The sequence below is a fragment of the Rhinoraja longicauda genome, chromosome 5, assembly GCF_053455715.1.
Source record: "Rhinoraja longicauda isolate Sanriku21f chromosome 5, sRhiLon1.1, whole genome shotgun sequence".
NCBI classification, from domain to species: Eukaryota; Metazoa; Chordata; class Chondrichthyes; order Rajiformes; family Arhynchobatidae; genus Rhinoraja; species Rhinoraja longicauda.
The window spans coordinates 9481095-9494088 of record NC_135957.1 but is presented as its reverse complement, the minus strand read 5'-3'; the positions used below and the strand labels follow the sequence as shown (position 1 = coordinate 9494088).

At 47.6% G+C, this 12994-nt stretch overlaps 1 protein-coding gene across 6 annotated transcripts in view; it reads right to left on the bottom strand.

Annotated features, from left to right (window-relative positions):
• disp1 (dispatched homolog 1 (Drosophila)) overlaps positions 1-12994 on the bottom strand; it is a 217613-nt gene that overhangs the window by 20339 nt on the left and 184280 nt on the right. For all 6 annotated transcript variants that reach the window (XM_078398887.1, XM_078398886.1, XM_078398888.1 and 3 more), the window contains one exon: positions 392-421. In XM_078398887.1, the coding sequence (XP_078255013.1) occupies positions 392-421 (30 nt within the window). The remainder of the gene's footprint in view (positions 1-391; positions 422-12994) is intronic.

Here is a 12994-nt window from a genome sequence, read left to right as displayed (position 1 = left end):
ATTTATTTCTTGGAGTTCAGGAGGATGATGGGTGATAAAATCATGATAGGGTGAATGCACAGCCTTTTACCCAGAAAAGGAGAATCATGAACCAGGGGATATACATTTAAGGTGAGAGGGGAAAGATTTAAGAGGAACCTGAGGTGCAATTATCTCACACAGAGGGTGGTGGGTGGGTAAATGGAACGAGCTGCCAGAGAAGGTAGATGAGGCAGGTATTATAACAACTTAGATGATCTCCATGATATGGGCCAATACGGGCAGGTGGGGCGAGTGTGGATGGGACATCTTGGTCAGTGTGGAGGAGTTGGGATGAAGGGCCCGTTTCTGTGCTTGGTGTGACTATGGCTCTATAAAACCAATGATCTCCTTCTCAAACTAAGCTACTCACCTTCGAGGAAATCGGAAGGGTCTCGGAGGTCTGAAAGAAAAGCAGAAAATGCAGAGTTAGAGGTGCTGCTCGGGATAGAATACGTCGTGCCGTTTCCTGTGCTCCGTCCGACATTCACCCCGAGAGGGTGAGGCTGGACCAACAATCGTCTCCCCGTCACTGAATGTGCCGTTCGCAGCTGACCGCCGACTCCAGGCACAGTGCTCCCCGCATCCGTGTGGCCCCATCCTGTGGAGATCAGCCTCCCCATTTGAGACCCTGCAGAAACCTTGCACATCAGATCATCGTTCCATCAGTGGCCTTTCAAATGTGGATGCAGGAACATAAGAGTCATGCAGCGTGGATGCAGGCCCCTCGGCCCCACCAGCACACACCGACCAAAATGGCCCATCTACATTTGTCCAACCTGCCTGTGTTTGGCCCGTATCCCTCTAAACCGTAGACACAAAAAGCTGGAGTAACTCAGCGGGACAGGCAGCATCTCTGGAGAGAGGGAATGGGTGGCGTTCCGGGTTGAGACCCTTCTTTGTTTGCTCCCTCTGAACCTATCCTATCCATGCACCTGTCTAAATGTTTCCTAAACGTGTGATTTCCTCCTACCTCCTCCAGCAGCTTGTTCCATACACTACCACCCTTTGTGTAAAAAGGTTGTCTCTCTGGGGTCTGTAAGTTTCCCCTGGTGTGTAGGGAGTGGATGAGGATGTGGGATAACATAGAACTAGTGTGAACGGGTGGATCGATGGTCGGCGTGGACTCGGTGGGCTGCATCTCTCTCTCTTTCCCTCTCTACACAATGTTCAAGAGTGTTACCCATCATCACAACCAGGGCAAAGGCTCAACACTGCCCCTGATGCGGAGTGGAAGGGGAGGACATTGTTCTCCCTGCTTCAGCTGCAATGTAGCTCCACTGCCCCAGCGAAGCATTCAATGTCAGGGGATGCTGGAGGTGGCTTGCTCCACAGTGGCCATTGAGGAAAGTGGGAACATCTACTGAGCAGTGACCTGTGTGACTAGGGGGCAACGGCTGAGGTTCAACGAGTGAGTTTAGTTTAGTTTAGTTTAGTTTAGAGATACAGCATGGAAACAGGCCCTTCGGCCCACCGAGTCCACACCAACCAGCAAACCCCACATACTAATACACCAGGGACAATTTAACATTTACACCAAACCAATTAACCTACAAACCTGTACGTCTTTGGCATGTGGGAGGAAACCGAAGATCTCAGAGAAAACCCACGCAGGTCACGGGGAAAACGTACAAACTCCGTGCAGACAAGCATGGGTAGTCAGGATCGATTCCGGGTCTCTAGTGCTGTAAGGCAGCAACTCTACCGCTGCACCACCCATTGCTTTGACAGAGAGGCGATGTACACAAAATGGTCTCTCATAAGATTTACAAGGATGTTGTCAGGGCTCGAGGGCTTGAGCTACAGGGAGAGGTTTATTATCTTCACGTGTACCAAGGGACAGTGAAAAGCTTTGCATACTATCCAATCAGATTATATATAATACATATAAATACAATCACGTCAAACTTAAGTACAATAGGTAGAGCAAAGGGGAAGATACAGAGTGCAGAATATAGTTCTCAGCATTGTAGCGCACCAGTTCCAGAGACAAAGTCCAATGTCCGCAATGGGATAGAGGTGAATCGGACTGTGCCCTAGCTTATGGATGGACCATTCAGAGGTAGAACACAGGAGGCTGAGGGGTGATCTTATAGGGTCGTATAAAATCATGAGGGGAATAGATGGCCTCTCTGTGCAGTAACCATTCTGTGATTCGTTGACAATGCTCACTCGAGTTTCTCTGCAAACGAAGCTCTGCATGTCTTCCCTCCGTCAGTAGAAAAACCTGGCGGAGGACAGGACAGACCCTTGGAATTGTTTGGCCTCTCCCCACCGGGAATAATGCAAGCTGCAATAATTGTTAAATACATTTCCAACAGCCCCTGGATCCTCGGGAGTGCATGTAATCCATGTTGTGGCTGAGCAGACGTGACAGAGCTCATCGCAGCTGTACAAACAGAAATCAGCTGGTCATACATCAAGGACGGCTGCCTGCATTCCCCTCCCCTCCCCGCTTCACGGTGGTGCAGCGGGAGAGTTGCTGCCTGACAGCGAATGGAGGGCTCGATCCCGACTACAGGTGTTGCCTGTACAGAGTTTGTACGGTCGCCCCGTGACCTGCGTGGGTTTTCTCCAAGATCTTCGGTTTCCTCCCACACTCCAAAGACGTACAGGTTGGTAGGTTAATTGGCTTGGTAAATGTAAACATTGTCCCTAGTGGGTGCAGGATAGTGTTAGTGTGCAGGGATCGCTGGTCGGCGTGGACACACTGCCTTGTGCGACTGTACACACGCTACTGCTTCCAGTGCTCATAGAGTTTATCTCCTGAAAGTGGTGTTACAGGTAGACAGAGTGGTGAAGAAAGCTTATTTTTGCTTAGAGATACAGTGTGTAAACAAGCCCATCGGCTCACCAAGTCTGCACCTCAACAGCGTAGCACTGTGATCTAGGACTTGCCGACTGACCCACAACAGTTAAGCACTGGATATATATCTGCTTTCTAGTCCAACACTGTGACCTACAGCAGCCAGGACAAAGAGGACAAGGTAAACCTGACAAACCGTGGAGGGAATAAACAGGCCGACAGAATCAGTCTAAAGAAAGATCCCAACACGAAATGTTGTCCCCAGATACCGCCTGACCCGCTGACTTCCTTCAGCACTTTACCCCAACTGTACACTCTACTGCCTGACTGATGAAGGCCAACGGGCCAAATTCCAGAGACTTCTCCAAGCCAGAACAAGCTCTGTGGATTACACTGATCTTGATATTTACCAAACCCAGCATTTCAGAAAAGGTTTTCTTCCCTGAAAGCCAAAAGCAGCCCCCGCGTCCAGTGCAATTAGTGAGATTTAAGTGGTCTGGGGAGAGAGGTGGAATAAACGAGTGCAGCTCCCAAATCCCAACAGGCATCGTCAACTGAAACATAACATCAACACTGTGAAATATGGCATTCACTTCAAAGTGGCTGCTTAATTAATGGAGATATCCAAGCGACGCAGTCATGAACAAGTGAAGCTCATTGTTTTGGGGCAGTGGGAAAATACCATCCGGTGGAGCACACACAGAGTGGCCTCTGTATACAGCTGCTTCAGTAATCATCTCTACTCACTGTGCTGGACCACGGGACAGGCAAACCACTCACATTGAATTCTCCAATGTTAGGTAACCTCTAAATAAAGGGGTGACACAGTGGCGCAGCGGTAGAGCTACTGCCTTACAGATTCGATCCTGACTATGGGTGCTCGTCTGTACGGAGTTTGTACGTTCTCCTCGTGACTTGCGTGGGTTTCCTCTTCGGTCTTCGGTTTCCTCCCACACTCCAAAGATGTACAGATTTGTAGGTTAATTGGATAGGTATAACTGTAAATTGTCCCTAGAGTGTGTAGGATAGTATTAATGTGTGGGGATCGCTGGTCGGTTCAGACTTGGTGGGCCGAATGGCCTGTTTCCGTGCTGTACCTCTAAACTAAATTCTAACAAGCCTTCCCCTCCCCTTTCTCCCCGACACCCCCTTCATTTCCCCTGCCACGTCCCACCGGGACATACCTATTTCTCCCCTCTCTCTCCATCTACATGCCTTCTGGCTTCAGAATTTGCAACTCTTCAATCCTTTTGTCTCGCAGCTTTTAAAAATATATATGGATCAGTCTGAAGAAAGGTCCCGACCCGAAATGTCACTTATCCATGGTTTTCCAGAGATGCCGCCTGACCTGATGAGTTACTCCAGCATTTTGATTTTTTTTTATAAACCAACATTTGCAGTTTTCTCTTCGGTTTCCTCCCACACTCCAAAGACGTACAGATATGTAGGTGAATTGGCTTGGTATAATTGTAAATTGTCCCGAAGTGTGTGTAGGATAGTGTTAATGTGCGGGGATTGCTGGTCGGTGCGGACTCGGTGGGCCGAAGGGCTTGTTTCCGCGCTGTATCTCTAAACTGAAAACAAAACTAATTACAATTTGCTGCACGAGGTCCATCTCTCTCTCTGCTTTGGACAGCAGCGACCAGGTGGGGGGGAGGGTTGTTTCTTTGCTCTTTTGTGACATCTTCTTACTAAACCTCTCGTTTGTTATCTTGTTTGTGACTGAACTTCAGCCAAAACGGTACACGATAGCGCGACAATTTTAGGCCCACCTTACTCACCATTGTCACTTTAGTGATAATGCAAGTAGTTTTATTAAAATCGGTGTTATATTTTTAAAGTTATTCACATTTTAAAGTTTAAAATGAGGGAAGGGGAGGGGAGGAGGGAGTGGGGGAGAAGGGAGAGGGGAGGGGGGGGGAGGACAGGGTGCTGCACCAATGCAGGAGAGGTTTGGGCCCAACGGGTCCACTTTGTCTAGTTCTAAATAAAAGCTTTATCAACAAGGTCGAATCATCCTCAGCAGACCCAGGGTGGGTGGTTGATTCATTGGAACAATGTCTGCTGTACACGGTGTATGAAACAATACAACGGCTGCTACTACAATTGTAAATTTCCCCGGTGTGGGACGAATAAAGGAATATATTATTATTATTATTATTACAATCCCATGCTTCCACCACTAGATGCCACTGCCAGACAATGATACAGGAGCCAGAGCTCCTGCATCTGAGCTGACCTTGCTGACCGATAGATCACACGGCCTACTCGCTGAACAGCAACAAGACCTCCTGACCTTGCTGGGCCACAGCTCCATCTTAGTAAACGACTTAATAGTTCACCACACATTAAAGCAGCATTTGGGACCTTTGGCATCTTAAACAGAAGCAACCAACCGCCAGGAAGTTATGCAAAAGCATTTCAGCTGATGTCCTGTATGTAATTCTGTGCGCTGTGCTTCAGGAAAAATGTCAAGACATTTAGACTTTCGAGTCAAGAGAGTTCTATTGTCATATATGTTCCAGATAGAACAATGAAATTCTTACTTGCTGCAGCACAACAGAATATGTAAACATAGTACACTGTAAACAATTTGATAAACGAGAGAGGAAATAAAGTTCAGTGTGTAGATTTAGATTTAGAGATACAGCGCGGAAACAGGCCCTTCGGCCCACCGAGTCCGCGCCGCCCAGCGATCCCCGCACATTAACACTATCCTACACACACTAGGGACAATTTTTACATTTACCCAGTCAATTAACCTACACACCTGTACGTCTTTGGAGTGTGGGAGGAAACCGAAGATCTTGGCGAAAACCCACGGGGAGAACGTACAAACTCCGTACAGACGGCGCCCGTAGTCAGGATCGAACATGAGTCTCCGGTGCTGCATTCGCTGTAAGGCAGCAACTCTACCGCCGTGCCACCATTCGCATACTCACAAGTGCACACACACACACACTATATATATATATATATATACACACACACACACACACACAAATATATATATATACATATACACACATACTCAAAAAACAAACAATAGTAGTGCAATAATAATAACAATAATAATAGTCTATTGTAGTTCAGAGCTTATTTGAGGTTGTCGTGTTTAATAGCCTGATGGCTGTAGGGAAGAAGCTGTCCCTGAACCTGGACGTTACAGTTTTCAGGCTCCTGTACCTTCTTCCCGATGGCAGTGGTGAAATAAGTGTGTGGCCAAGATGGTGTGGGTCTCTGAAGATGCTGGCTGCCTTTTTGAGGCAGCGACTCCGGTAAATCCCTTCGATGGTGGGGAGGTCGGAGCCGGATGGACTGGGCAGTGTTCACAACGTTTTGCAGTCTTTTCCGCTCCTGGGCGTTCAAGTTGCCAAACCAGGCCATGATGCAACCCAGTCAATATGCTCTCTACCGTACATCTGTAGATCAAGAGAATCCTCTTTGACATACCGAATCTTCGTTATCTTCTCAGGAAGTAGAGACGTTGATGTGCTTTATTTATAATTGCAGCAGTGTGCTGGGTCCAGGAAAGATCTTCGGAAATATGCACGCCCAGGAATTTGAAGTTTTTAACTCTCTCCACCATCATCCTGTTGATATAAACAGGATTGTGGGTCCTCATCCTTCCTCTTCCAAAGTCCACAATCAGTTCATTGGTTTTACTGATATCAAAAGCCAGGTTGTTGTGCTGGCACCATTTGGTCATTCGGTCAATCTCACTTCAATCAAACTTTCATGAATTTTTTACGTTACAATAAGATTACTAAAGTCGAAAACAGATTAATTAAACAAGGCGGTCAGCCCCTTAAACAGCGTAGTGAGCTTACAGGTGGATGATCTGCCAACTGTGAGGAATGATATGTGTACTGGTGCCTTTCTGCCTACAAAAAAAGCCCTGGTTTCATGGGAGATTTAAGAAACTGTCGCAAGTGAAGGCATTTTGGTGAAGTAATAGGCTGACAAGAGTTGTTGGGCCAGAGATCAGGCAAGCTGAGGACAACGATTAAAAGCTGCTGGTTTTGTTGCAAGTTGCCATAATTCGGATTGGGACTGCCTAAAAGGATGGTGGAAACAGAGACGTGCAGGAGAATGAGGCAGGCGCAGGATAAAGAGCAGAATAATGGGGCAGTGGCAGTATAATGGGGCAGTATGATGGGGCAGGGGCAGGAGAATGGGGGCAGTATGATGGGGCTGGGGCAGGAGAATGGGGCAGGAGGAGAATGAGGCAGGACCAGGAGAATGGGGCAGGGGCAGGCTAACAGGGCAGGAGGAGAATGAGGCAGGAACAGGAGAATGGGGCAGGGGCAGGAGAATGGGGCTGGGGCAGGAGAATGGGGCTGGGGCAGGAGAATGGGGCAGGAGCAGGCTAACGGGCAAGCGTGCTTTCAAGGAGACAGCACAGCGCATTGCTCTAAATGATTTTCTCTCACAGAGTCATACATGGAAACATGTCCCTCACCCCAACTCATCCATGGTCCATAGATGGGATGTCCAAGATATCCCATCTAAACTAGTCCCATGTGTTTTCATTCTTCCAAACCGTTCCTATCCATCTACCTGTCCTAAAGTCTTTTAAATGTTATTGTCCCGGCCTCAACTACTTTCTACGGCAGCTCAACCTCTCCCGACAGCTTAAGCCCTCGAATCTTGCCAATATCCTTGAAAGTCTTCTCTGCACTCTCTCCGGATTAACAGCATCCTTCCTATAAGCAGGGTGACGAGAATTGAACACAATACTTATTTTTTATATGTAATGTACACTGAATTTTTTTAGTTTTTTTTAAATGATGGGTTTTGCAGAGTACTATTTTTACATATCTGTTGTGCTGCTACAAGTTAGAATTTCATTGTTCCGTTTCGGGACATATGATAATAAAACACTCTTGGCTCTTGATATGTTTGGACCAAGGTTGGTGACATTCAATCATGACCTTGGCAATAAAAACACAACGTGCTGGAGTAACTCAGCGGGCAGCATTTCTGGATTACCGGCAATAGGAGATTCCCGTCACTTGAGTGAAGTAACATTCCACTTTGATAAGATCATGCCCTGCCATGAACGATGGAAAGAAGCATCGCTGGTACATTGTAAAGTGTAGTCTTGAGACGATCAGATACAAGCTTCCGAATGTGCGCCAGATTCATAATCCCTGGAGCAGCTGAGGGCTCAGCTAATCTCCGCAGACACCAAGCCTCCCTACAACATTCCACCGGTCTGAGCTAGTTGATGTCAGTGGGCCCCGTCTCTGGGACAAAGGATCTGAAGCTCGCCCCACCCATCTTACCCCAGCCTCATTTACCATTCTTCCCGAGCTCTGTGCGCTGCAAGAAATAGTGTCCTAGCCTGCCCAACCTCTCCCTGTAGCTCAGGCGTTCGAGTCCTGGCAACATCCTTCACTTCACTTCAGACTTCAGAGATCCAGCGCAGCAACAGGCCCCTTGGCCCACCGAATTCGCCCAGCGCACTAGCACGATCCTAACACAATAAGGACAATTTACAGAAGCCAATTAACCTACAAACCCGCATGTCTTTGGGATGTGGGTGGAAACCAGGGCACCTGGAGAAAATCCACGCAGTCACAGGTAGAGCATACAAACTCGGTACAGGCAGCCCCCAGTCAGGATTGGACCCGGGTCTCTGGCGCTGTAACTCAGCAGGTCAGGCAGCATCTCTAGAGAACATGGACAAGTGATGTTTCAGGTCGGCAACCTTCTTCAGACTGATTCATTCTCCTGAGTTACTCCAGCACTTGTATCGTTTCACCTTAAAACTAAATGCCGATGCCACTGCCCTGCACCAGTGAGCCCTTCTTCACCAGCTGCCGCACCGTCCGGTTGACACGGCTCACGTTGTAACCCCGTGGGGCACCCTCCCCTCTCACCAGCTGCCGCTTGTTCCTGTCGGCCGTCGCTGTGCCGCTCCCCCCTCCACCTCCTCCCCTACACTCAAGGTATCGGCGACTACGGGGAGAGGTGCCGACGGCCAACAGGAAGAAGAGGCAGCTGGTGAAAGCCCCACGGTGACTCAGCGCGTCCTGTCGGTGGCGGCGGCCTGAAGGAAGTGCTGCCAGCCAGGGTCTACAACGTGAGCCGCAAAAACAGCCGCGCCAACTGGTGAAGGGCTCGCTGGTGCACCTTGTGGAAGATGTCGGCGACTTGGCCCGGTGTTGCTCTCCACTGCCTCCCTAGCCTTCCCAGTTTCACTGCAAGAGCAGCGAGCCCGGGTGACACTTTTATATCCATGAAGCAGACGGGAAGCCCTCACCATCCTCCCGTTGCAATAACACGGCTCATTCAGGAAACAGGACCACCTATTGTGAAATGTTTATTTACGAGCAAATTTACATTACTCGCCTATTACGCAAGTTGGAGAGTGCCTGTAATTTTTTTAAATTGTTTAAACAAAAAAAAGTATTTCAAGAATATATTATTGATGATCGTCTTAAGTAAAGGTGGATTTGTGCTTTGTATTGGACAAATTACAGAACTGCGACTTTATTTCACAGCAGAGCTGCAGGCTGTACTGCGGGGGCGTCAGGAGTTGGCTGTGTTGCAGCAGTAGTAGTGCAGCACCAGTGCATGTCATGGAAACTCAGTGTAGCTCCAGATGAGAAATTCATCTATTGGCCTTGTCAGATCTACACGTGCAAAATGGGGGACTCGGGGACGAGAGATGAGTGTCGTGAGGAGGCGGAAAGAGCAGGGGTGGGAGATAGTGGGAGGAATGGGAGCACACCAAGGTGGGGGGCGGGCACAGGAAATGTCCAATATTTTCCTTTTCCACCCTCACTTTTCCCTCTGCCCTTGCCCATATCCCTATACTGGCACATGTCCAGTATGCCAACTTGGTCAACATGATGGGCCTGTTTCCTTGCTGTACAGCTCTGTGGCACTATATCCCTCCCTCAGGCCTTACATAGAGTCATAGCGTGATACAGTGTGGAAACAGGCCCTTCGGCCTAACTTGCCCACACCGGCCAACATGTCCCAGCTACACTAATCCCACCTGCCCCCGTTTGGCCCATATCCCTCCAAACCTGTCCTATCCATGTACCTTTCTAACTGTTTCTTAAATGTTGGGATTGTCCCAGCCTCAACTACCTCCTCTGGCAGCTTGTTCCATACACCCACCACCCTTGGTGTGAGAAAGTTACCCCTTAGATTCCTATTACATCTTTTCCCCTTCACCTTGAACCTATGTCCTCTGGCCCTCATCCTGAAATTGACATTTCACTCCTCTTCTCTCCATATTTCACACCCTTTTGTCTCATGTTCATGAGTTTCAACAGCAGAATTAGGCCATTCGGACCATCAAGTCACCTCCAGGCTTTGTCACTTACTTTACCCAATTACCAATAACCCCCCCCCATCACATATTGACCAAGCACTTGCCAGGCTTTGTCCCACCTCCACCTCTCCTTCCCAGCTTTCTCTCCCCCTCCTCAGCCTGCAGAGGGGTCTCTTCCCGAAAAATCATCTGTCCATTCCTTCCTCATTTTCATCAGATGCTGCCTGACCCGCTGAGTTCCTCCAGCACTTTGTGTTTTACGCAAGATTCCAGCACCTGCAGTTACTTGTGCCTCCACACTTTGTGCTGCGCAGAAGTGAAATGCCAGCGAGTTGAATCATTTCGTGATGGGAAAGATAAGGACCCTGAGAATAGTTGTGGCGAATCCATCACGCCTCACTCAGCACTATCTATGCATTTGTTTTTAATAGAATCCTTATTTATAGGTCTCTGCCCGTGGGTTCTGTAGCAGTTGATGCTTATTTTTGGAGAAAGCAGTTTTCAACGTCTGGACATTGTGCGGTCTTTCACAAAGTCACTGAACAAACTTTATTAAAATTAGATATCATCCATCAAAAATGTACAATGTATTTTATACAAAAGTGTTTTAGTTCCTGAAATACAAAATTTCCCGTTGTGTTTAGTTTGGCTCAGAGAAACAACATGGAAACAGGTCCTTCGGCCCACACCGACCAATGATCAACCATTCACACTAATTCTATGATATCGTGCTTTGTCTCCATATTCTTTATGTAAATGGGGCAACCAGAACTGCAGACCATACTCGAATTGCAGCCGAACCAAAGTCCTATCAACATGCAACATGACTTCCTGACTCTTGTATTCAATGCCCGACCAATCAATCCTGCGGATTGTAGATAGAATGTTAAAGAGGTGATGTCTGTGACCATAGTATACACCTTCTTTACCTCTCTATTTACAAAGTGTTTCTACATTCAGGGAGCTATGGACTTGCTTCCCAAGATCCCTCTGAACATCAACGCTGTTTAGGGTCTTGCCATTAACTGTATACTTTCCCCTTGCATTTCACCTCCTAAATGTTCAACGCCTCACATTTGCTCGGATCAAACAAAATCCATTTCTGCACCAATTCCACGGCTGATCTATATCCTGATGTACACTTTGAAAACCGTTCTCATAGGCTGCAATTCTACCAATTTTGGAGTTATCTGCAAATTTACTTACCCACCTGTCAACATTTATGCACAAGTTGTTTATGTATATTACAAATAACAGAGGTCCCAGCACAGATCCCTGCAGAACACCACTGGTCAGAGATGTCCAGCCTGAATATCGTCCTTCCACCACAACCCTCTGTCTTCTATCAGTAATCCAGTTCCAAATCCATATGAACAAGTCACTATTAATCCCATGCATCTTCATCTTCCAAATCAGCTTACTATGGGGGACTTTATTAAACGCCTTACTACAATCCATGTCAACAACATCCACAGCCCTATCTTAATTGATCATCTTTGTCACCTCCTCAAAAACTCATAATACATGACCTGATGCATCAAAAGCCACACTGACTGTCCCTAATTTGCCCATTCTCTTCCAATTGTGAGTAAATGCTATCGTGAAGAATCCTCTCCAATCGCATTTCCTTCACTAAAGTTTAGTTTATAGAGGTACAGCACGGAAACAGGCCATTCAGCCCATCGAGTCCGCGTTGACCAGCGGCCCCCTTGCACTAACACACACTAGGGACAATTTACAATTTTTACCAAAGCCAATTAAACCAATTAAGGTCTTTGGAATGTGGAAGGAAAGCAGAGCACCCGGAAAAACTCACGCGGTCACGGGGAGAGCGTACAAACTCCGTACAGACAGCAGGCATTGTCTGGATTGTACCCGGGTCTCAGGCGCTGTATGGCAGCAACTCTACCGTTGCGCCACCCTGCCGCCCACTGGCTCTCACCAATGTCGCGTACAACTTTAACATGCCGTCCCAACTCTTGCACTCAGTGCTTTGGCCGATAAAGGCAAGCATGCCGATCACCCTCCCCACCAGCCTGTCTCCCGTGATGTTCCCATCAACTGTGTGGGAAACGGTATGCGTAGAGTCAGAGTGTAAGGATTGTCTGGATCAACGGGAGTCCCTGGGCAGTGAGATATCCCACAGATTCAGAGCTGCTCGCATTCCTCTACATATTTCTATCACTCTCAGAAGGTTTGTCCTGAAATGTTGCTGTTTAAATGGTTGCAGCTGCGACACACCAAAACGAGTTTCTGTCAGGGGCTAAACTAAAATGACAGTAATTGAAGTAAGTTTGCCCCGAGTGCGCTTCCTTTGACTTTATCCCACGTCTGTTTGCTGTGCTCACATCCTTCGCCACTTCTAACAGACCCTGCAGCAGCCTTCCCAACAGGCACCCTGTGGAGGGACATTCCAACCAGTGGCTTTGTGTTATTTGTGCCTCCGACTCCCACAGCAGCCCCTCATTACCACATTCCACAGATTCCCCACTAAAAGGTACAAGGAAAACACTCTGACCTTTTAACCTTCCCGCTTCAAACCACATCAACCCTTGTTTTTTAAAACTTTGTTTCAGCCTTGAAATAACTTTAAAGTGTTTCCAAGTGTGGCTACGTCCAGAGAGAGGGAGATGGAGACCGAGATGGACAAAGCTTTTCCAAGGAGTAGACGCTCTCTGTTCTGGTGTTATCATTATAACATTTCTTTTGAACCTTCATCGATGCCTCTGTGTCCCTGGTGTAAAAAGAATTGAGCGTACTTATACAGTGCCCTCCATAATGTTTGGGACAAAGACCCATCATTTATTTATTTGCCTCTGTACTCCACAATTTGAGATTTGTAATAGAAAAAATCACATGTGATTAAAGTGCACATTGTC